The sequence below is a fragment of the Gouania willdenowi genome, unplaced genomic scaffold (genome assembly GCF_900634775.1).
Source record: "Gouania willdenowi unplaced genomic scaffold, fGouWil2.1 scaffold_55_arrow_ctg1, whole genome shotgun sequence".
NCBI classification, from domain to species: Eukaryota; Metazoa; Chordata; class Actinopteri; order Blenniiformes; family Gobiesocidae; genus Gouania; species Gouania willdenowi.
Genome location: NW_021145219.1, coordinates 778,896 through 804,147, shown reverse-complemented (window position 1 = coordinate 804,147; position 25,252 = coordinate 778,896). Strand labels below are relative to the sequence as shown.

General features: G+C 41.3%; 1 protein-coding gene across 1 annotated transcript; it reads left to right on the top strand.

Moving 5' to 3' along the window:
- Nucleotides 1–16: 16 nt before the first annotated feature.
- ttc9 (tetratricopeptide repeat domain 9) lies at nucleotides 17–24,900 on the top strand. The gene is made up of 3 exons (XM_028442581.1): nucleotides 17–658; nucleotides 9,154–9,336; nucleotides 24,451–24,900. The coding sequence occupies exons 1-3, from the start codon at nucleotides 181–183 to the stop codon at nucleotides 24,531–24,533; spliced, it is 744 nt and encodes a 247-aa protein (XP_028298382.1). The 5' UTR covers nucleotides 17–180; the 3' UTR covers nucleotides 24,534–24,900.
- The last annotated feature ends 352 nt before the right edge of the window (nucleotides 24,901–25,252 follow it).

The window sequence follows — 25,252 nt, the reverse complement described above, 5'->3', positions numbered from 1 at the left end:
ACAGGCTGCTGCTCTGTGGGGGGAACGGAGCGCGTGCGACACGGACCAAAGAGAACCTGAGCGGCCTCGCTCCATCACAGCGTTGTGTGTGTGTGTGTGTGTGCGTGTGTGTGCGTGTGTGTGTGTGTGTGTGTGTGTGTGTGTGTGTGTGTGTGTGTGCGTGCGTTCCTCGTCGGGAATATGAGCGCGGGGAAGGTTGCTCATGATGGGAAGGCAGAGAGCGGCAGAGGCGGCCACACGGAGCCCGTAGGACCCCCGAGGATCCAGCCTAGCGCACAGCCTCCTCCTCCCGGTGTTAGCAGGACCAGAGACAGTCACAGCAGGAACCAGCATCAGCATCAGCATCAGCGACATCATGGAGGCTCCATGCTCAAACAACCGTCTCTCAACGAGCCATCCGACGTCGTGCGGCGCGCACTGGACTTTAAGTGCCAGGGAACGCAGTGCTACAAGGATAAGAAGTACCGGGAGGCGATCGGCAAGTACCACCGCGCTCTACTGGAGATCAAAGGGCTGTGCAGGGTGCTGGGGGACCCGGACACCAGCTCCAAGTCCCCGGCCTCCCTGCTGCCCACCATCAGCAAGTCCAGCTCTCTGACAGACGAGCAGAAAGGAGCCATGGAGACCGCAGAGCTGGAGTGTTACAACAGCCTGGCTGGTAATAGATCATCATCTATACCTCACATACTTACAGGATCCGGGAGTAGTTAGGGCTGGACGATATGGACCAAAATTCACATCTCGATATTATTCCTCAAAATGGCGATATACAATATAAATCTCAATATTTGTAACTTGATAAAGTCAGACCAGAAAGACAATTATAGATTAAATTTGATGATAAATAAAGGCCACATAGGCACATTTATTAACAAACATCTGCATGCGCTATTTTTGCCTTTTTCCTCCTCTAAGGGACAGCACATGTGAGTGAGTTCTGTAGTGTGGGTGTTTAGTGATAGATCTGGGTTAGGGTGCACTCAGAAATCCATCAAACTGAGCTTTTCATGCTGTTCTGAGAAGAAGCAGAGAAATCAGCAATCCCTAAAATTAGTATTTTAATACAAAATAAACTATAACATCAAAATCTATCGATATAGGCGATAGTCCAATTTTCTATATTACCAAAATAGGAAACTTGATATATTTTGAATCTTGGTTTATTGCCCAGGCCTAGGAATAGTCCAGAGCTGAGTCCATAATCTGTCTCACTTCTTCTTTATTTCCACTTTTTTTTTAATTTCACCTGGACAACCAACTGCTGAAATGAAGATTAAATTAAACAGCCTTCTACTAGGCCTGGGCAACATATTGAGAGTCAAGATATATCAAGATTTCTTTTTCAGCTGTATTTTTCTTTTTTCCCCTTTATTTGATATGGACATCACAATTACATTAGTTACCCAGTAGGGCTGGGCAATATATTGTGATTCAAGGTAAATCTAGTTTTTTTTTTCTTTGGCAATAAAAAAAAATGACAATATCGCCAAGATCGAGGTATAACTACTGCATATTTTTCTAACGTGTTTTTATTTAACCAATCACACAGTACAAATCACATCATACAAGTATTTAATAATATTCATATAGTGCAGTCAAATAGTGTCCTTCTTTACACTTTTAACATATTTCTGAGATGTATATTTTTATATCTTATTTTGTATTAAAATACTCGTTTTAGGAGTCTGTGCCTTCATTACTATTCAGAACAGGATGAAAAGCTCAGATGATCAGTGAGTGCATCCAAACCCAGACCATCCCCTAAACCAGCCACACTACAGAACTCACTCACACATGCTGTCCCCTAGAGGAGAAACAGACTAAAGTGGCACATATTGTTCAACTGTTTGTTAATAAATATGCTTGTGTGGCATTTTTCATCAGAAAATTTAACCCAGAATTGTCTTTCTAGTAAGATTTTATTGAGTTAAAAATATTGAGATTAATATTGTATATTGTCATTTTGAGAAAAAATATCGAGATTTGAGTTTTAGTCCATATCGGCCAGCCCTATCATCCAGATGTATTGTTTTGAGTGTGTTAGCATATGTGCTAATTTACAGCACCTGTTCACAGGAGAAAATAACAATATCGCCTATAGAGCTTTTGTGTGACATCATCATATTGGAGCACAACACCATTGCTGTGTTAATAAAGCTGGGCGATATGAACCAAAATTCATATCTCGATATATTTTCTCAAAATGGCGATATATGATAGAAATCTCGATAAACTTATTTCAAATGAAGTCTGACCTGGAAGATAATTCTGTGTTAAATGTAATGATGCAAAATGCCACACAAACACATTTATTAACAAACAGCTGCACAATATGTGCTACTTTTGGCTTTTTTTTTCCAATAAGGGACAGCATGTGTGAGTGAATTCTGTAGGGTGGCTTGTTTAGGCTAAGGTCTGGGTTAGGACGCACTCAGTGATCCATCCAACTGTGCTTTTCATGCTTTTCTCAGAAGTAGAAAAAGCAGCGACTCCTATAAATGGCATTTTAAAATTCAATTCAATTGAACTTTATTTATATAGCTCAAAATACAACAAAGTCATCTCAAAGCGCTGAACAAAATATAGAGTCCATAGTAAGAAAGAAAGAACCCAACAAGATCCACATGAACAAGTATTTAGCAACAGTGGGAAGAAAAAAATCCCTATTTTTTATAGGAAGAAATCTCCAGTGGAACCAGTTTCAGAGGTGGCAGCCATCCGCTTTGACTGGTTGGGTTAGTGAACAGAGGGACAAACAGACTAGTTGAGCCACAAACCATTGATCAGTCCATACTAGTGTTCCAGACTAGTTGAGCCGTGAGCCATCAATCAGGAACCGCCAGCTCCAGCAGTATGATGGGTTATGCAACGAGGGACAGAAGTGGGGGGATTGTCTACAACCCACACAACTGTGTCTGACTGGACATCAACCAATTGCAGCCCATGAGAGCTATGTGTAGATGGTGGATTGTGTTTGAATATATAATGTTTGTGTTCTACTATATATTTTAGTTCCTATTTTGAGGTTTAGGGATTTTTTCCTAGTGGTTAGGTTAATGCTATTATACAGTATACGCTTTAGCAAATAAGTAAGTTTTGAGTTTAGCCTTAAAGGTGGAGAGAGTAGCAGCCTCCTGTACTAAGACCTGGAGCTGGTTCCAAAGGTGAGGAGCCTGGTAGCTGAATGCTCTGCCTCCTGTTCTACTTCTACTTTTAGGAACTTTCAGGAGACCAGCAGACTGAGAGCGGAATGTTCTGCCTGGATGATAGGGCACTAACAGGTCTTTATGATATACCGGAGCTTGATAATGTAGAGCTTTGTAGGCTAACAGGAGGATTTTAAGCTCTACTCTAGATTTTACAGGAAGCCAATACTGGGGAAATATGCTCTATCCTGTTTGTACCTGTTAGTATTCTAACTGCAGCATTCTGAATTAACTGGAGACTTTTTAGTGAGTTACTAGAACATCCTGACAGTAGGGAGTTACAATAATCTAATCTAGATGTAACAAATGCATAGATTAATTTTTCAGCATCACACTGGGCCAAGATATTCCTGATTTTAGAGATATTACAGAGGTGGAAGAAAGCTGTCCTTGTGATTTGTTTAATATGAGAGTTAAAAGATAAGTCAGTATCAAAGATAATGCATATGTTTTTTACTGTGGTGCTGGGTGACAGAGTAATGCCATCCAGAGACACTATTTGCTCTGATAATTTCTCTCTTAGTAATTTTGGACCAAATAAAATCCCTTCGGTTTTATCCTGGTTAAGAAGGAGAAAGTTACGGCTCATCCAGGATGTGATGTCTTTAAAACAAGCCTGGAGTTTTAATAACTGATCAGTTTCATCTGATTTTATTGAAAGATAAAGCTGTGTGTCATCCGCATAGCAATGGAAATTTATATCATGTTATCTGATAATGTTACCTAGTGGAAGCATATATAATATAAAGACTATTGGTCCCAAAACTGAACCTTGTGGAACTCCATGATTAACTCTGGCGTGCGCTGAAGAGAGATTATTAACATGAACAAAGTGGGTTCTGTCTGATAGGTAGGATTTAAACCAACCCAGCGTTGTTTCTTTAATCCCAAAAACACTTTCCAGTCTCTGCAGCAGTAGATGATGATCCACTGTATCAAAGGCTGCACTGAGATCTAAGAGCACCAGAGCTGAGACCAACCCTCTGTCTGAGGCTCAGAGGAGATCATTGGTTACTTTTACTAAGGCAGTTTATGTGCTGTGATGGGCTCTAAAGCCAGACTGAAAGTTCTCGTATAAATTGTTCCTAAGTAGGTTGTTAAGAGATATTCATTTTTGTACTCATGTTGTCTATATGTTACCAAGAGAGAAGAAGTGTTTAACTCTCACCACTATGTGGTGCAAGTTTTTTTTTTTGGTCAGGGACGCATGCTGCGTCATCACGTTCAGGGTTTGTGAGTGCGCACAAAAGTTTTTTTTATTCTTTTCCGCCTTGGATGTTGAGAATGTTCAGTGCAAGTGGGTGACAAATAAATATGCCAAAGAGGCTAAAGAAGAACATTGCCTTCGTCATGTATTTCCTCCGAGTTCAGCGCTGGTGAAGCTGTAATGCTCAACATAGGTGATCACATAGTTGACCTGCGATGACTTTTTCAAGAATTTTGTCAACAAAAGGGAGATTTGCCTATAATTGGACAAGTCACTTGGATCAAGGGTTGGTTTTTTAAGGAGAGGTTTGATTACAGCGGTTTTACATAACCTGTTACTAGAGATGTGTTAATCCAGTTAACCATATTAGTTCTAGTTAGTGGAAGAACATCTTTAAATAGTGGAGTTGGGATTGGATCTAAAAGACAGGTTGTTGGTTTAGAAGCACTGATTATTGAGGTCAGTTCAGATAGACCAATTGGAGTGAAACTATGTAAATAAAAGCTGCATGTTGGGAATATTTTAGGAGCTGTTTTGTTTAAGAAATTATTGAGCACTCCTGCAGAGTTTTGTTTCTAATTGTTAGAATTTTATCAGTAAAGACGTTGATGAAGTCATCATTGCTCAGGTTGACAGGAATAGAGGGTTCAACAGAGCTGTGGCTTTTGGTGAGCTTGGCTACAGTGTTGAATAGAAACCGAGGATTGTTCTTGTTTTACTCTATTAGAGTTGAATAATAGGGGGTTCTAGCTTTGCAGAGAGCTTTTTTATAACCTGACAAACTGTCTCTCCAGGCAGTATGAACTTCTACCATGTTTGATACAAAAAAACTCTAAAATAAAAAAAATATATATTGATATAGGAAACTTGATATATTATATATATTGAATCTCAATATATTGCTCAGGCCTAGCAATATTCCAGAGCTCATCAATGATAGACAAAATGAATCATACAGGTTTACTCCACAATATTCCTCACTTTATAATAATAACAATACTAATATTGCATTTTATTTGAAAACCAGCACTTTTCAGGTCATTCAAGGTCACCTTCAGTGCACAGTATACAGTGGCATCGCCCCCCTAGTGATTAACAGTTTTCATTACAGTTTTCCTAAATTAATTCCAAAAAATACAATTCTTAATATAATGTACATGATATACAAATATTTTAGGTGCCAAAAACACAGTGACCAGGAAATGATAAAAACAGCGACACAAAATTCAAAGGTTCACAAAATAAAATCAAGTAAAAAAGTATTAAAAGACCCTCCTGCTTCCCGTAGCAGCTCACAGCTTTGTTTACAACATGTGGTAAGCTGAACTCACACAACAGGCCTTGCAGTACAGTCGTGTCTCACAGATGAGCTGGGCTTTAGAGAAATGCGGCTTCACGAAATGCGCCAAGTCTCCCCACTTAGCCCGGGTTATTGATCGTCTTATCTCACGATCGCGACACTCTCAATAGTCGACTTAGGTGGAGACATGCTCCGCTTAAGTGTTAGCTCATCTTCGTTGTCTTCTCTCGTTCCCTCGTCAACTCTTGACCTCATCTTGGCTATACAGTAAATATCAATCGTGGTTAATCTCTCATCCATGTAGCAGTACTGCCACTTACAGGGCACCAGTTGGTCACTACACCATTGAACAAGTCTGATAGTCATGGGAGAGCTCCGCCACAGCGTTTCCTAGCAACCCCCGTACATATACGTCAATGGCAGTCAACAGTTGGATTTGAAATGACGTATATGTACAGTACGTCAGTGGCAGTCAATGAGTTAAAGAATACCTAAACCACAAACACACTTTTTTCTGCTGAATAAATATGTATTTGGGTATTAAGTAGTGCTGCTTATTAATTCTAGTCCCACTCTTCTAACTTTTACTTTTAATAGTATATGTATTTTAATTTTGCGTATTTAGCTGTAAAACGTCAGAGTTACTGCCCTCTAAGGGTTGAATGCCAGCTATTACAATTGAATTTTGCTATTGGCTGAAACGGATTCTTTGGATTTCCCTGCATCATCAACTTTCACTGTTGGCTCCACCCCTCCTATAAAAGCTGAGAGGAGGGAGAGAGTTTCCTCCAATCACAGCCCTCAGTGAGCATTGATTGACAGCCTCAATGAGGAAGTCCACTGTGTTCAATGTGAAACAACCTGCTGTATCGGTGATGTTTTTGACTCTGTGCTTTTATAAAGAGGCTATGTGTGTATTTACAGACACAATATGTGTGTATTCCTGTCTGTCTCTGCGTGTGCGGGGACGTGTGTATACGTCTTTTTGATATGTGCGTGAGGTGGTGGGAGAGCAGGGCTGTAGGGCTGCGTGTGACCTACACGTCGTGATGTGTGTGCCTGTGATTGTAGTGACACATCTCAGCTGTAAACTCACTATGTGTGTGCGTACAGACACATTATTGTGTGTTTTACCTTAGTCTGTCTCTGTGCACAGCTCTGTGGGCTGCCTGAGTGGGTGTGTCTTACTGCAGCAGAAGTAACGCCCATAATCAAGGCATTTTTAAAATTTAATTTTAATTTCCTTTTATGTAAAAATAAACAGGAAATGTTTCTACATAGAAATAAGTTGCGTAAAAATGCCTTATTCTGCTGTTATTAACTACAACAGTTGGTCTAAAAAAGACAACAGTGTTAGTCTGTTCCTCTTCCAACAGTAAATGAACGGGAGGGTCCCCCACACGCAGTATTGCTTTGTTGAAGTCCAGCACAATGGATTGGCGATATAATATATTATGCAGAAGTTCATAGATTAAAGACAAGACATTTACTGCAGAAATACCAGGAAGACATTCAATTCATCCCCTACCTGGAGTCTTTTAGGCCCTGTTTACACGACAATGTTTTTCTTCTGTTAACATTTTTGTTTCCAAAGAATGATGATCAAGATGATCTCTGTTTACAATAGACCACAGGAAGCATACAACGATGTAGTGTACTGTACATGCTATTCAAATCCGTGTGCACTGGGCAATATATCGAAATTCAAGACATTTTAAGTTTTCTATTTTGTCATCATAGTAAATTACAATACTGCTTATTTCAATATTGTATCTACAGCATAGTTTGTAGTAAAATACTTGTTTTAGGAGTCGCTGATTTTTCTACTTCTCAAAATAGCATGAAAAGCACAGTTAGATGAACTGCTGATTGTGTCCTTTCATGAAGGTAGATATGTTGCAAAATGTGAGAGCTTGTAGAATGTGATGTGAGCTTGTGTATAAAAAATACACACGTGAAATAATGCAAAAAAAAGTATAGACATAAAATTACAGCTACAAACTTGTATCCAACATTTATTCACGTATTTTTTAATTACTTGCGTCAATGATCATATACAACCACAACTCTCCGGTTACAACTTCTCCAATCTGCCGCTACAGATGCACAAACTACTTTTCTCGTGTGAATCTGCGCTGCTTGAGTTTTGCAACACATTTTGCGAGACGTCTCTAGCAAAACTGATTAATGCTCGTAGAAATGGCCCCTCCCCTCCCCGCTCCCCCATGTGTGGGATTGACCAATCAGAAGCGAGGATTTGGAGACAGTGGCTGTGTCTTCTTAGAGCAGCAGCCAGTGATATGGACTGGTCATGGAATATTTTATCTGTTTTGGAAAAGTGTTGGAAATGCAGCCTATTTTATTTTAATGTTTAGGATATATCAAACCCCAAAGATATTAAGCATTATCTCAGAATCATTGGGCGGGAAACACAAGATCTCACAAATTCACGCAAATTCACTTAATTTACTTTTTGAAATTGTTTCACTGTCTGACTACATTATTATTATTATTATTATTTTTACCTGTTTAATGTTTTTGCTTATTCAACATTTGGGATTAGAGAGTTAGGAAGGAAGGAAATGTAGGGAAGCAGGCTTGTAATCAGAGGGACACTTGTTCCAACCCAAACTTTGCTATTACTATGGGACGTTAAGCAAGTCCCTAAACCCTCACACATTGTGTTATACATCGCTTTGGATAAAAGTGTCTGCTAATTGAAATTGTAATGTTATAATTAAACATAGTAGCACTTAGTTGTTGTTTAATGTTACATTTAATATCTGATGCATCGGTATTTAAGAAAATATTACAAAATGGGAATCAAAGGCAATTGTGCCATTGTATGATGCTATGATAGATATTTCTTGCTACAAACCATGGCACACAGTCAGACCTCTGTTACATTAGTACACTGGAAAGGCCCACTCATTATTGTGCTCTAATGGTCTTGAATAGAGCTTAGCAGTTCAAAACATGGAAATTTAGTAAAATTTTATGGAAAAGTTTTGAAAAATCATTGTGAAAAAAGTGTGGAAACCCTGCCTCTATATTGACATATATTTATTTTATTGCTTATTTTGCATCAAAATACTCAGAAAAACATTAAGTCCCATTTAGATGGATTAATGAATGTGTCCTAACACAGACTTTCCCCTAAACAAGCTACTCACACGTGCTGTCCTTTAGAGGAGAAAAAGCCAAAAGTGGCACATATTGTGAAGCTGTTTGTTAATAAATGAGTGTGTGGCATTTCGCGTCAGCAAATTTAACCAAGAATTGTCTTTCTGGGAATACTTTATTGAGTTTAAAATATCTAGATATATTTGCTCTAAATCACCATTTTGAGAAAAAATATTGAGATAGGAATTTTGGTTCATATCACCCAGCCCTACCTTCTACTAATAATCATAACCTCTGTATCGCCCTCTCTCTTCTAGCCTGCCTTTTGCAGATGGAGCTGGTGAACTATGAGCGAGTTAAAGAATACTGTCTGAAGGTGCTTCACAAGGAAGGGAAGAACTTCAAAGCTCTGTACCGATCCGGAGTGGCCTACTACCACCTGGGAGATTTCCAAAAGGCCTTGTTCTACCTGAAGGAATCCCACAAACAGGAACCATCAGGTCAGGCCCCAGCCGTCACATGATGTCACACTAACTGTGTCTGTGCGTGAGAATCACATTAGACAGGTGTTCATTCATTGGTTGGAAGTAGGGCTGGGCAATTTATTGTGATTCAAGATAGATTGAGTTTTCCATTTTGGCAATATAATAAATGTCAATATCACCTATATTGAGATATATCTTTTTTGTTTTATTTATACAATCGCACAAATCACGTATACAAGTATTGAATATTATTTGTACAGTTAAATAGTGTCCTTTACAATTTTTCTATATTTATATATATATTTTGTATGAGTCGCTGCTTTCAATCATGAAAAACACAGTTAGATGGATTATTGAATGCGTCCTAACCCAGACCTTCTCCTAAACAATCTACAGAACTCACTCACAAGTGCTGTCCCTTAGAGGAGAAAAAGCCCAAAGTGGGACATATTGTGTAGCTTGTGGCATTTTTCATTAGCAAATTTAACCCAGAATTGTCTTTCTGGTAAGAGTGTGTTGAGTTAAAAATATCGAGATTTATATTGCCATTTTGAGAAACAAGTTCCGATGTACTACGGCCGGGTTCGCAGAACGTCTCCGAATAGCAATCACGAGATTTCAGTGAAATGACTCGGTTCCACCGAGTAAAACAAATGAAATTGTGCAATGTAAAATCAGAATCTATGTTGAACTGCCTTTAAAACAATATATGACAAATTTAGAAATTACCGGAAAAGGGAGTGGACCCCTGGGCACCCGTCCTCCCCTTTCAAACGGTCTCCGAGAGGCTCTTGACATCCGTTCATAGAATATCCATGTCAAATTACAGCCCAATTCAACAAGCATTAATGAAGGATTAGTCATTTGAAAAATGGGGGGGAGTGTAAGGGGAGTAATGGGCCCCATTCATATATGCGTCGATGATTCTGAACCACCAACTGTCGCAATATTTGACTCACAACTGCATTCTGATCGAACAAGAACAAACGGAGGAGTAGTCATTTGAAAAATAGGGCCCCCAGGTGTCCCGTGACACGTACGGGGTATTGGGCCCCATTTATATATTGGTTTGTGTCAATGATTCGGTACCACCAACCGTCGTAATATTTGACTCACAAATTACAGAAATCGACTTTCGTTTTTTTTTTTTTTTTGCCCCTGGGCCCCAAATCGAAAATCGAGCTTGGGGCATCGATGCGTACACATCCATAGATTATACCTACCAAATTTCAGCCCAATCTGTTTACGAATAACAGAGGAGTAGCGATTTTAATTAGTGTACGCAACAACAAGTAAAACAAGAAGAGGAACAACAAAGTGAGTGACGTTTTGAGTTTGGTAGTCCAGCCTAGAGATATTGAGATATGAGTTTTGGTCTATATCGCCCAGCACTAGGTGGAAGGCTCATGTATTTTTGAAAAAGATACGATCATTGTTATTATGAGAAACAAAGAAAGCTTTACACTTTCCGTCATATGACTTCAATGAGGGCAGTGGAGCTTTGTATGAGAATAAGGGCTTTAAACAGAATGTATGCAGTTCTTTTCCTTCTGTCAGTCTATCATAGCTGATCCTTGGTGTGGAGATTCACACGCAGCAGCAAACCAACGCTGATCAGTCATCCCATATGACCAGGTGTAGTTCTTTAAAAGGATGTGCAGAACATGTTCTGTCAAAAGGAAAATAGTAGTTTGTGTCTGTTTTCCATGTGCATCCAACTAACCATGGGAACATGAGTTTTGTAGAAGGAAAATGTGATTCATTGACGCTTTGTTGATGCATTCTGTGCAATAGCGGTTGGCAGGTCAATTACATTTTTGAATTACAATTATGTCTTCAATTATCCATTCCAAGTACAATTAAAATTAAAATTATGTTTTCCCCCTGAAAGGCAATTACAATTACGTTCTCAATTACAACAGTTCAAATTCCATTAATCACCTTCCATCCTTTCACACAGCTTCCATCACAGTTTCTCGACATATTTCTGCACTTCCAACACCGACTTACTTAGCCATGGCTCGTTTCTGCTGCTAACAATAGCTCTGTCCGTTAGGCTAATGCTGCATGCTGGGTGGGCGCAGGGATGCACACAAGAAGCAAACCAGGCTCCAGGTTTTGATGCATCAGTTTTGTCTTTTTATTTTGAATTTGCACCACCACCACAGTGCACTTAAATCTTCACTCAACTCTTTACTGAACAGAATGAAGGTCCCTATATACAGGTGCACCACTAATTAGCCTGTACCAAGCATGGGGTCACATTTATTTTCCATATTAAAAGTAGAACATAAACATTTACACAAACAATGCTTAACAGACACCATCACAAACAATAACCCTGTATTAATATCATGAATCTTAGTTACATTCCCTGAATGATTAAACTACACATTTACAAACATCAAGCTCCCCTGTTCCTAGTATCTGCTTGGTTTCTCCCACCTGGAACTATAAAAAGGTGTCCAAAGCCCCTGGAGAATTATTTTACCCGAACACCTCAGGAAAGAGGGAGAGAGCATGCACAGGTAAGCTTTGTTGAAGATCACATCTCACTCACACTCAGAATAACAGAACATATTTAATTGTTTTTATCTTTCATGTCAATGAAATGTATTTTCTGTGTTTATCACTAGATGAATCCTGAAATCCTGTGGCCTGAACCATGTGCTTCACCACCTGTCTTCCTGATTAAATGACAATCAAATTAATTAAACCAATACAACATGAGTGTAACAGTCCATAAATGTAACGTCACCTTGTCTTTACATTTATGTTACATCTCTCCAGCAGTACAGTACCTCAATTCTCATGTACTCTGGAAATGTTGTCTTTTCCAGCAATGTACTGTAAAGTTGTAAGGCCGGAGGGAGATATACCAATCAGTAAGATGCATATTCAGAATCAGAATCAGAAATGTTTAATGGCCAAGTACAGTTTTAAGGACAGTACAAGGAATTTGTCTTGGTAGATGGTGCACGAAACAAAAACAAAAAAACAAAGAAAACAAGAACAAAGAACAACCCAGCAACAATAATAATAATGATAAATATAAAGGATGAGGGATAAATAAAGGATAGATAGAGAAAAGGATATATATATATATATATATATATATATATATATATATATAAACAGTGCAGCAGATAATGTCATCATGGAGGTGGTGATCGGGTGGTGGTGGTGGTGGTGGGGGGGGGGTGTGTTCATGTGGATGGTGGCAGAGGGAAAGAAGCTGTTTTTGTGTCTGGAGGTTCTGGTCCTGATGGACCGAAACCTCCTTCCAGAGGGGAGAGATTGAAACAGTTTTTGACCGGGGTGGGAGGGGTCGGCCACAATCTTGGAGGTGTACAGGTCCTGGAGGGAGGGCAGATTGCAGCCGATGACCTTCTCTGCTGAGTGGATGATACGCTGCAGTCTGGCCTTGTCCTTGGCCGTAGCTGCAGCGTACCAGATGGTGATGGAGGAGCAGAGGATGGACTGGATGATGGAGCTGTAGAAGTTCACCATCATCTTTGTTGGCAGACTGAACTTCTTTAGCTGCCACAGGAAGTACATCCTCTGCTGAGCTTTTTTGATGAGGGAGCTGATGTTCAGCTCCCTCTTGAGGTCCTGGGTGATGATGGTCCCCAGGAAGCAGAAGTACTCCACAGAGCTCACTGTAGAGTCTCCCAGGGTGAGGGGGGCTGGGTTCTTCCTGAAGTCTGCTATCATCTCCACCCTCTTTAAAGCGTTGAGCTCCAGGTTGTTCTGGCTGCACCAGGACACCAGCCGGTCAGTCTCCCACCTGTAGTCAAACTCGTCTCCATCAGAGATGAGACCAATGATGGGCGTGTTGTCTGCAAACTTCAGGAGTTTGACCGACTGGTGAGAGGAGGAGCAGCTGTTGGTGTACAGGGAGAAGAGCAGAGGAGAAAGAACACAGCACTGAGGAGATCCAGTGCTGATGGTCCGGGGAGCAGAGATGGTTTTTCCTAGCTTCACGTGCTTTTTTAGGGACAGGAACGATGGTGGAGGCCTTAAAACAGGGGTGCATGTCTCTAGTGAGGTGTTAATGTCTGTGAACACTGGAGACAGCTGATCAGAACAGTGCTTTAAGGTGGAAGGAGAGACAGAGTTCGGTCCACAAGCCTTACGGGGGTTTTGTCTCCAGAAAAGTCTATTCCTCCACCTTTCCTCTTCCCGGTGAGCTCCGCATCTCGGTCTGCTCTGTGAAGTTGGAAGCCGGCCAACTGCAGCGCAGTTATTCAAGTCCTTCATCCTTTTTAGCCATTGTAGTGATTGATGATCCATCTCCAGAATGAAGTGACGTCCAAGCAGATAATAACGTAGAGCACTGATTGCCCACTTCATTGCTAGACACTCCTTCTCCACTGTTGAGTAACTTGTCTCTCTCTCCTGTAGTTTACGACTCATAAAAAGAACAGGGCGCCGCTCCACCTCAATGTCCTGCAGAAGTACTGCACCCAGGTCAACACCAGAATCATCCGTCTGTAGTGTAAACAGGCGAGAATAATCTGGACTCTGGAGAACAGACTCACTTGTGATAGCTGCCTTGAGGTTGCTGAATGCTCTGTCACATTTGTCAGTCCACCTTACTTTGTTTGAGGCTGAGGCTCTGGCGAGTTCAGTCAATACGGCTGCTCGAGAAGCAAAATGAGTTACAAATTTACTGTACCAACCCACCAATCCAAGAAAGGAACGCACCTTTTTCTTTGTGGTCAGCACAGGATAAGAAGGGATGGCATCCACCTTCCCCACACAAGGCTTGACAACCCCCTGTCCAACAACATGGCCTAGGTATTCTACCTGGTGGCGTGCAAGTGCACACTTGCCTGGATTAATGGTCTGCCCAGCATCCTTAATCCGGTGTAGCACCTGCCGAAGGTGAGCGACATGGTCTATCCAGGAGTGACTGAAGATAATCACATCATCCAGGTAAGCTGCAGCAAACTGTGGCACATCTCTCAGCACTTGGTTCATCAGTTGCTGAAGAGTTGACGGCGCTCCCAGGACACCAAATGGCATTACCTGAAACCAGAATTTGCCATAGGGTGTTACAAAAGCCGTGAGCTCTTTTGTCTCTGCTGCAAGGGCCAGCTGCCAATAACCTTTACTTTAATTTTATTTTATTTTTTTATTTATTCAGTTTATTTCCAACATGGTTACATTCACTTTTTTTTCTTTTTTTCTTTTTGTACATGCCGAAAAAGGAGACGAGAGAAGCAGTTTGCTTATCTAAGTCCCGTCCCCTGTTTTGAACACAGAAAACTTACATCAAAGCTTGTCTCTCTGGTCAAACATTCTTAGGTTGTGATGAACACAATTTCATTTTTTTTTTTTTTTTGTGTAGGATTTATTCTCATCTGTAGTCAGTGTTGTCTTTTTTTTATTCCTCTCTCCTCTCTATCGTTGTTCGTGTCGGCCTTGTTCCCTGCGGATTTCATTCCCAGACATTGTTTGCGTTCCTCCAGTTCAAAAGAAAAGTTCATCTTCTTTCGAAGTACCTTGATATCTTCAGAAAGTTTTCTTAGCATACGAAGGATTAGAAAGGCACATACCCCCATCATTAGCAGGCCAATGATCATGACCCCTAACAGGTAGAGGTCCTCCACATCTTCCACTGAGGGGATTGAGAGGCACAGCATTTGGGTTTTTCCCTGTCCATCCATGACGTAACCACTCGGGAATGTCTCTTTTGGACACGCTGGTTCGTGTTGTAGTGATCTTCTGTTCGTGAATATTAAGTCGATTGTGTTCAATGACCAGTTGATAAGTTCCATCTCGTTGCTGTGTTGATCTCGTATTCATGTAAGAATGTATTCCAAGGTTTTTCTTTAAATCTAGTCAAGTTTGCAGCTTGTTTTGTCTCTACATCAAGGTTATTCCAGCTGTTGATAGCTCTATTGAGAGTGCTGTATTTTCCAATGTTAGATTTAACCCTTTCTTGTATAAACACATTACTATGTCTTAGTTCATAAGCTGTTTGTTTGTATGTGAAACGTTTTTCTATTTCATATGGGAGTGTTTTAAGTGAGGCCCTAAATGGACCTACTTAGGTCAAGCGTTGTAATTCTGTAACTCTCCCCTACCACTCTTTCCAGCAGTTCATCAATACAGAGCATTGGGTAGGATTCAAGCTTTGATACAGAATTCAGGTACCTGAAGTCAATGCAGAACCTTAATGAATTATCCTTTTTCGGGACCAATACCACCGGGCTGCACCATTCGCTGGTTGAAGTCTCAATGATGCCCATCTGCAACATAGAGTCGATCTCCTTCTTAAGCCGTGGCACCAACCTTTCTGGGATCCTGTAGCTCCTGCGCTTGGGAAGAGCATCCTGCTTAAGGTGGACTTTGTGCTGGATCAGGTTTGTAAAACCGGGCTTTTGTTGGAACAGCTCCGGATCCAAAAGTACTCTCACCTCCTTCTGCTGGACCAGGGTCAGATGCGACACATCCACCGCAACATTCTCAGCAATGTCAGGAAGAAGTAAAGGCTCCTTTTCATCCTCTTCCGTTGCAGGACAGATGAGAAGGTTCTGGATCGACTGCTCAAATGAAGGCTCCTTAAATGCTTTCAACAGGTTAACATGAAATACCTGATGTTTCTTTTGTTTATCATGCATATACAGTTCATAGGTGACTTTACCAAGACATTTTGTGATCTCATAAGGTCCCTGCCATCTCCCCAGCAGCTTACTGTCATTGGATGGGAGCAGCAGCAACACCTTTTTCCCCGAATGGAAAGTTCTTTCTCTGGCACTCTTGTCATACCAGGTCTTCTGGCTCTCTTTTGCCAATCTCATGTGTTCATCTGCCAGTGGCGTCATCTGCTCCAATCTGTCCCTCATCTTCAGGACATAGGCCACCACACTTTCACGCTCAGCTCTTTCAGAAGGTCAAGTGGGCCCCTCACCTGCCGACCATACAACAGTTCAAAGGGGGAAAATCCTGTCGACACTTGTGGCACCTCTCTATAGGCGAACAGTAGGTAGAGAAACCACTGGTCTCAGGCTGACCCAGTTTGGGATGCAAACTTACGTAACATATTTTTCAAAGTTTGATTAAACCTTTCAACCAAACCGTCCGTCTGGGGGTGGTAGGGAGTGGTCTTAATGCACTTTATCCCCAACAACTGAGACACCTGCATAACAGCTTAGAAAGAAAATGTGTGCCACAGTCAGTGAGAACCTCCTTTGGGATGCCTACCCTTGAAAAGAGTTGTAGAAGACAGTTAGCAATGTGCTTAGCTTTCACAGCTTTAAGAGGAAAGGCTTCGGGGTAACAAGTGGCATAGTCACATATTACTAAAATGTACCGATTTCCTGAGCTTGTCCTCTCAGGGGACCCACTACATCCATGCCTATTCTTTCAAATGGTGTATCTATGATCGGCAGCGGCTGTAGTTGAGCACAGGCTACAGCTCTAAGGTATGTTAACTGACATATCTCACAGGATGAACAAAAGTTTTTAATATTAGTATACATTCCAGGCCATGCAAATCTACTGCCGAGTATTGTTTGGAATGCTAGGTGACCCAGCTCCATTACTTTATATGTAAGGCTCTGTGGTAAGCTATTATGATAGCTGTGTTCATCGCCATGACAACTGTTGTGATGGTGATGAATATTATTTTATGGAGACGGTGTCTGTCCCCCGACCCATATTTCACAATGATTTTAACATAAAATCAAATAAAAGAGCTATCAATTATAAAAATCTGAAAAAAATTAAAATCTCAAATCTAGAAACACCAAAACATAAAACCATTAGATGTGCTCTATTAAATATTAGATCACTGAGATCCAAATCTCTACTAGTAAATGACCTTATCTCAGAAAATAACTTTGATTTATTCTGTTTAACTGAAACATGGCTGTATCAAGATGAATATGTTAGTTTAAATGAAGCCACTCCTCCCAGTCATTCCTCTCTCCTAATCTATCCTAAACCAAAGGCCAGTTACACTTCCTTTGAAAGCCTGGTTCTAAATTTATCTCATACCAAATCAAAAACCTGCCAGCCAGTCTTATTTGCGATAATTTACTGTCCTCCAGGCCCTTATTCTGAATTTCTATCAGAATTCTCTGAGTTTATATCAAACTTAGTCCTCAGTTCTGCTAAAATACTGATAGTAGGAGATTTTAATATCCATGTTGACAAAGATAGTGATAGCCTGAGCTCAGCCTTTATGTCCCTAATAGACTCAGTTGGCTTTTTTCAAACTATTAATGAAGCTACTCATCGTTTAAATCATACTCTTGATCTTGTTCTAACATATGGCCTTGATATTAATGAACTAAAAGTCTACCCTGAAAATCCTCTGCTATCAGATCACTTTTTAATATCTTTTAACATTATCCTAGAGGATCTCGCACTGTGCAATAAAATAGTTACGAGTAGAAATCTGTCCAATAGTGCTGTGGCTAAATTTGAAGAGGCCATTCCTGCTGCCTTAAACTCAGTGCACCATCCAATAAATAACTATGATATTAATTATAACCCCTCTCAACTGGATCTGCTTGTCGATAGCTCTGCTAGTCTACTAAAATCCACCTTGGACTCAATTGCCCCATTGAGGGAAAAAACTATTAAACGTCAGAGGAAAGCTCCGTGGTTTATCTCTGAAACTCGCACACTCAAACAAACAACCCGTAAATTAGAGAGAATGTGGCGCTCCAATAAAACAGAGGAGTCACGAATACTCTGGCAAGAAAGCCATAGTAAATACATGACAGCCTTACGACATAGTCGATCTACAAACTATTCCTCACTAATTGAAGAAAATAAAAATAATCCGAGGTACCTTTTCAACACTGTAGCCAGGCTAACACAAAGTCAGAGCTCTATTGAGCCCATGATTCCTCTAGCTCTCAGCTGTGAGGACTTTATGACATTTTTTAACGATAAAATTCATAAGATTAGAGATAAAATTAGCCACTCCCTGCCTTCACCTGGGCCTGCTGTACCATTAAATGTAAATAAGCCTAACCTAAACTGTTTCACACATATAGGACTTCAGGAACTTAACTCTATTATTTCATCCTCCAAACCATCGACCTGCCTTTCAGATCCGATCCCAACTAAGCTGTTTAAAGAAGTTGTTCCCCTAGTCTGCCATCTTTGTTGGAGACAATAAATATATCCCTATCAATAGGCTACGTGCCACAGTCCTTTAAAGTAGCTGTAATCAAACCCCCTTCTCAAAAACCTACTCTTGATTCCAGCACTTTAGCAAACTACAGGCCTATATCTAATCTTCCTTTTATTTCAAAGATTCTTGAGAAAGTTGTGGCGGCTCAGCTCTGTGACTTCCTTCAAAACAACAGCCTGTTCGAGGACTTCCAGTCAGGTTTTAGAGCTCAACACAGCACAGAGACTGCTTTAGTTAAAGTAACTAATGATCTACTCTGGGCTTCAGATGAAGGACGACTCTCAGTGCTGGTTTTATTAGATCTTAGTGCAGCTTTTGACACTATAGATCACTATATTCTACTAGAGAGATTAGAGAAATTACTTGGAATCACAGGGACTGCCCTAAACTGGTTTAAGTCCTACCTATCTGATAGGTACCAGTTTGTACACGTGAATAATAGATCTTCTGTGTACACTAAAGTAAGCTACGGGGTTCCTCAGGGCTCTGTGCTTGGTCCAATCCTCTTCTGTATCTATATGATCCCCCTTGGTAATGTTATGAGAAAATACTCTGTTAACTTTCACTGCTATGCTGATGATACCCAACTGTATGTATCAATGAAGCCAGGTGAGACAAATCAGCTATCTAAACTTGAGGCCTGTCTAAAGGACATTAGGGCCTGGATGGACCAAAATTTTCTTCTTCTTAACTCAGACAAGACTGAGGTCATTGTACTGGGCCCGCGACACCTTAGAGAAACCTATGCTAGCCTAACTGCCTTATGACATTACTCTGGCACAAAGCACAACTGTTAGAAACCTTGGGGTTCTATTTGATCAGGATTTATCCTTCAACTCTCACATAAAACAAACTTCAAGAACTGCCTTCTTTCATCTCCGTAACATTGCTAAAATCAGATCTATCCTGTCTCAGGGCCACGCCGAAAAACTAGTCCATGCTTTTGTTACCTCTAGACTGGATTATTGTAATTCTCTTTTAGCAGGCTGCCCTAGCAAGTCGCTTAAGACACTTCAGCTGGTTCAAAATGCTGCAGCACGTGTACTGACTAAAACTAGGAGAAGAGATCACATTACTCCTGTATTAGCCTCTCTGCATTGGCTTCCCATAAAATATAGAATAGAATTCAAGATTCTTCTTCTCACTTATAAAGCCCTAAATGGACAGGCACCAGTCTATCTCAAGGAGCTTGTAGTGCCATACAATCCCCCCAGAACACTACGCTCTCAAAATGCTGGACTACTCGTTGTTCCATTTGTCTCTAAAAGTAGTATAGGAGGAAGAGCTTTCAGTTATCAGGCCCCACTTCTCTGGAACCATCTACCAACCACGGTTCGGGGGGCAGACACCCTCTCTACCTTTAAGGTTAGGCTCAAAACATTCCTCTTTGGTAAAGCTTTTAGTTAGGAACCAGCTCATAGCTCATAGTTAAGATGCAATAGGTATAGACTGCCGGTGGGGGGGTCTGGCATGCTCGGTTGGAGAGAGGTTGGAGAGGGCGTTAAGAGAGAGGTCATTTAGGTTAGAGAGGGACCGGAGAGGGTCCCATTCCTCTCTCAAACACTCCCTCTATGTCTGCTTCTTCCCTTGTGTGTTTGCTCCTGTACTCCTTCTGGCTTTTGTCTTGCAGGTCCGTGGGATCCTCAGTGTGGAGTTACAGAGTCTCAACGGCTCTGTCTCCACCCTCTCCTCTGCACACACCCAACACAGCATAACGTGGATGGCTGTTCACCATAGGAATGGGATCCACACAAGGTTCCTGCTGCTTAACAGAAGGTTTTCCTTGCCGCCATGATGAATTCATGTTGGGTGTGGGATACATATGTATGTGTATATACGTATATATGCATATGTGTGTATCCATAAAATGAAGAGTCCGTCCTTAAGACTGCTCTACTGTAAAGTGTCTTGAGATACCATTGGTTATGATTTGGCGCTATACAAATAAAGATTGCTTGATTGATTGATTGATTAAAGTCTCAACCTCACCATGTCTCTGGTAAAGTATGCCATCTTTTATAATATAGTCTATGTCAGAGACACAATTTACTTTGCCATTACTCACCCCTTCAACCTACTCACCCCTTCAACCCATTTCAAACCATGGTTTTAATGTGTGATCAGCTTGCTGCAGCTTAACAATATCAGAAGGGACCAGATCATTAACAACCAGTTCGGGTCATGTTTCATCACCGTTGATGCTGGCTGTACTCCACAACTTTTCCCTCTTTTTCTGGGCCTTTGACTTACGTCGCTTCACTGGTTCTGACCCTAGGTCAGAATGAAAAAATGGTAACTCTTCTAGGGTGTTTCTTTCTTTCTGAGCCCTAGTCATTACACTATTGCATACAGCTGATTGGGCACTTTGAACTGATTTATTAACAGGACGTTTGTGGTGTTTAACTCGTCTCTCCTGCTCTATTAAGTCAAGTAGAGTTGGAACATCATGCCCAAGAACAACTGGATATGGAAGTGTGGGCACTAATGCTACAGTGAGAAGATAAGTCTGACCCCCTACTGTAAGATAAATTTCAGCTGTGGGATACAACTTCTTATCCCCATGTACACAACTAATGTTGGAAGTCATCTCACTCCACATTTCCCTTGGCACTAAACTAGGCAGAACAGCAGACTGAAAACAACCCGAGTCAAGAAGGGCCTCCTCTCGCTGACCATTTACTAGTGCAGGGGTAGTAATTGCTTCACATAGAAGAGAGGGCTTACTTTGTCTGGTGGCAGGGCATGTGTATTGGGTGTGAGCAATCTCATTACACTGACAACAACGCACATCCTGCCTGGATGCAGAAAAAGATTTCTTATTAATATTTGGTCTACTAGGGGAAGTTTGTCTTGAGCTAGACTGATGTCTGACCTGTGAATGACCACTCCTTTCACCCCCATTGGACTTACGTCTGGCGAAGCTGTTGTCTCGGCCCAAAGTGGTTCGTCTTGATCCCGTTCTGGCTGACAGGAAAACCTCTGCAAGATGGGCAGCCTCTTCCGCAGACCTTGGGTCCCGTTCTCGGATCCAGACTCCAAGCTCAGGTCCCACCATTCTCAGAAAATGCTCCAGTATTAACATCTCTGATATGTCTTTAACTGTGTTAGTCTTTTCTGGCCTTGTCCATTTATTGAATAGATCCTTCAGCCGCACATAGAATTCACGGGGTAATTCACCTTGATTGATGTCCAGGGAACGAAATCTTCGCCTATAGGTGTCAGCTGTGATCCTCCAGCACCTGGACTCCCCAGGCTCCTACGCCAGGATCCTGTTTGTGGACTTCAGCTCTGCTTTCAACACTATAATCCCAGCTCTCCTTCAGGACAAGCTTTCCCAGCTGAACGTGCCAGACTCCACCTGCAAGTGGATCACAGACTTCCTGTCTGACAGGAAGCAGCACGTGAAGCTGGGAAAAACCATCTCTGCTCCCCGGACCATCAGCACTGGATCTCCTCAGGGCTGTGTTCTTTCTCCTCTGCTCTTCTCCCTGTACACCAACAGCTGCTCCTCCTCTCACCAGTCGGTCAAACTCCTGAAGTTTGCAGACGACACGACCATCATCGGTCTCATCGCTGATGGAGACGAGTCTGACTACAGGTGGGAGACAGACCGGCTGGTGTCCTGGTGCAGCCAGAACAACCTGGAGCTCAACGCTTTAAAGACAGTGGAGATGATAGCAGACTTCAGGAAGAACCCAGTCCCCCTCACCCTGGGAGACTCTACAGTGAGCTCTGTGGAGTACTTCTGCTTCCTGGGGACCATCATCACTCAGGACCTCAAGTGGGAGCTGAACATCAGCTCCCTTACCAAAAAAGCTCAGCAGAGGATGTACTTCCTGCGGCAGCTGAAGAAGTTCAGTCTGCCAACAAAGATGATGGTGAACTTCTACAGCTCCATCATCCAGTCCATCCTCTGCTCCTCCATCACCATCTGGTACGCTGCAGCTACGGCCAAGGACAAGGCCAGACTGCAGCGTATCATCCACTCTGCAGAGAAGGTCATCGGCTGCAATCTGCCCTCCCTCCAGGACCTGTACGCCTCCAGGATTTTGAGGCGTGCAGGAAAGATTGTGGCCGACCTCTCCCACCCCGGTCATAAACTGTTTCAATCTCTCCCTTCTGGAAGGAGGTTTCGGTCCATCAGGACCAGAACCTCCAGACACAAAAACAGCTTCTTTCCCTCTGCCACCATCCACATGAACACACCCCAAGTCAACACTGAAACCCCCCCCCCCCCCCCCTCCCTTCCCCCCGATCACCACCTCCATGATGACATTATCTGCTGCACTGTATATATATATATAGATCAGCTGAATAGCCCACTCTTCTCTTGGCTAACAGCAGACAGTAGCAATTCTTTCAAATGTTGTCAAGTAATGTTCAATATCCTCACTAGGAAAGAGAGGTAACAGCTTTGGCTCTCGCGGGATGTTAGGTGTCCTCACTGGTTTAGGTTGCTGTAGCTCCTCCTGCTGCTGGAGTTGGCTTGGAGCCGCACTATGTTAAACAATGTCATCATTCTACCCATCTAGACCAAGAACTCTGTTCTCATAGTCCTCTTTTAACTCTCTCATCTGAGCTTGAATCTAATTTAACTGGTGTTGCATACTTCTCCATCTCTGGTCTTGGCATCCAGACTCCTTTTCCATTTGCTGGTCCCTTGATGCCTGGGAGTGGACCAGAGGTTTTACCAGTTTTGTCAACTTCTCCAACCCATCCAGGCTGCTGGCTGCTGATGCACCCTACCGCTCTGCTGAGGTAGCTGGTTCACCATCATCTGGCTCCACCATCAGCTCCCCTTTCTTTCTTCTGGTCATGTGTCAAAGAGCAACCGTAGCAGTGGAGGCAGTCAATTAGGAAACCAGGCTCCAGGTTTTGATGCATCAGTTTTATCTGTTTATTTTTTTAATTTGCACCACAAGCACAGTGTACTTCAATCCCCACTCAACTCTCTACTGAACAGAATGAATGTCCTTATATACAGGTGCACCACAAATTAGCCTGTACCAAGCATGGGGTGACATTTAATTTGCATATTAAAAGTACATCATAAATATTTACACAAACAATTCCTAACAGACATTATCACAAACAATAACCCTGTATTAATATCATTAATCTTATTTACATCCTCTAAATTATTAAACTACATATTAACATTGAGCTACACACATCAAGCTGCCCTGTTCCTAATCTCTACTTGGTCTCTCCCACCTGGAACTATAAAAAGGTGTCCAAAGCTCCCAGGGAATTATTTTACCAGAACACCTCAGGAAAGAGGAAGAGAGCATGCACAGGTAAGCTTTGTTAAAGATCACACTCAGAATAGCAGAATATATTTGTTTTATTTTTCATGTCACTGCAAAGTTATTTATCAATTAAACTGAAATGTATTTTCTGTGTTTATCACTAGATGAATCCTGAAATCCTGTAGCTTGAACCATGTGCTTCACCACCTGTCTTCCTGATTAAATGACAAATTAATTAAACCAATCCATGTGTTTTCTTAATTTAATTAAGCACTGCCAGTTTATCACAATTTACCATTTTTAAATTATAATAGTACATAAGTGTAACAGTCCATTAATGTAACATTAATGATATTAATCTTCTCGTAACATACAAAATGGATGCTGCACATTACAAGGAACCTTAGCAACAGAAAAACTACACAACCACAATGTAAACAGACCTTTTACACCTCTACCTGCCACAATGCAACACTTCTTTAGAGACAGACCATGTCAATCATCAAAAAAACATAATGCATCATATCTTGACCAAAATGGCGACTCTCCATAGTTGATGCCCCAAGGTATAAAAATTGTCCTAAAAAGTCCTTTTAATGTGTTTTTTTAATAAAAAGGTGGACATTTTGGTTATTGGTAATAAGTTAAACACATTTTCTGTTATATGCATTTCTTCTACAGGTACACTTTAAAACTACTTTCCTCTGCTCCTTGTTTTCCTAGACACCAACGTTATCCGTTACATCCAGCTGACAGAGATGAAGATTCGTCGAAATGCCCAGAGGGAAAAGAAGGAGACAACATAAGCTCCCCATAGTTTGAATACCTTCCATGTGTCAATGCTGTCGCCTCCCAGTGCATTCCGCACATCTACAAAGTTAGAGGTCCAGGTGTATAAAGATGTGTAACTGTTGTGTGCTCCGGAGTGTTTTATAATCCGACCATCCTGTCCCTCGTGTGTGATCCTGTCCTGGGTGTGTTGTTCCCTTTTCACACTGATACGCTGCACAGCAGACACGGGCCGACACTTGTGATCGAGACAGGAGCAGCAGTATCTTAAGTTGAGGTTTTGTTTATTCAGACAAGGTTTTTGTTTCGACATGTCAACTGTCAGTCTTCATCAGAGGAGTTCTGCTGATTGCCTTTGATGGTTTCTTTGAAGTTTGACTTGACTTCCGTGTAATAGTTCCAGCAAGATTAATTTTGTCTTGTTTTTGAACACTGTTAAGTTGAGGTTTCGTTTATTCAGATAAGATTTTTCAGGAAATTTTTATCTGCTGGCATGTTTCAACTGTCAGTCTTTGTAAAAACATGAATTAAAAAAATTACGAACACATTTTATTGCACTAACATATGCATAGTACATAAACGCCTGGTGTCAGTGAACGCATCGTCAAACCTTGTTAATTACCTCACTCCTCAATGCATTTTAGTTTTATAAAACATACTGGGCACTTTTATAAATGTGGTTACTTTAAAAAATTAAAAATAAATTAAAAACTTAACATAGTCAGAATGTTCGCAA

Excerpts from the sequence above, each read along its gene's own strand:
- ttc9 (XM_028442581.1), top strand. The coding sequence starts at position 181 with ATGAGCGCGGGGAAGGTTGCTCATGATGGGAAGGCAGAGAGCGGCAGA. Across the intron at positions 659-9,153 it reads GTGTTACAACAGCCTGGCTG|CCTGCCTTTTGCAGATGGAG; the intron begins GTAATAGATCAT and ends TCTCTCTTCTAG. Across the intron at positions 9,337-24,450 it reads CCACAAACAGGAACCATCAG|ACACCAACGTTATCCGTTAC; the intron begins GTCAGGCCCCAG and ends TTGTTTTCCTAG.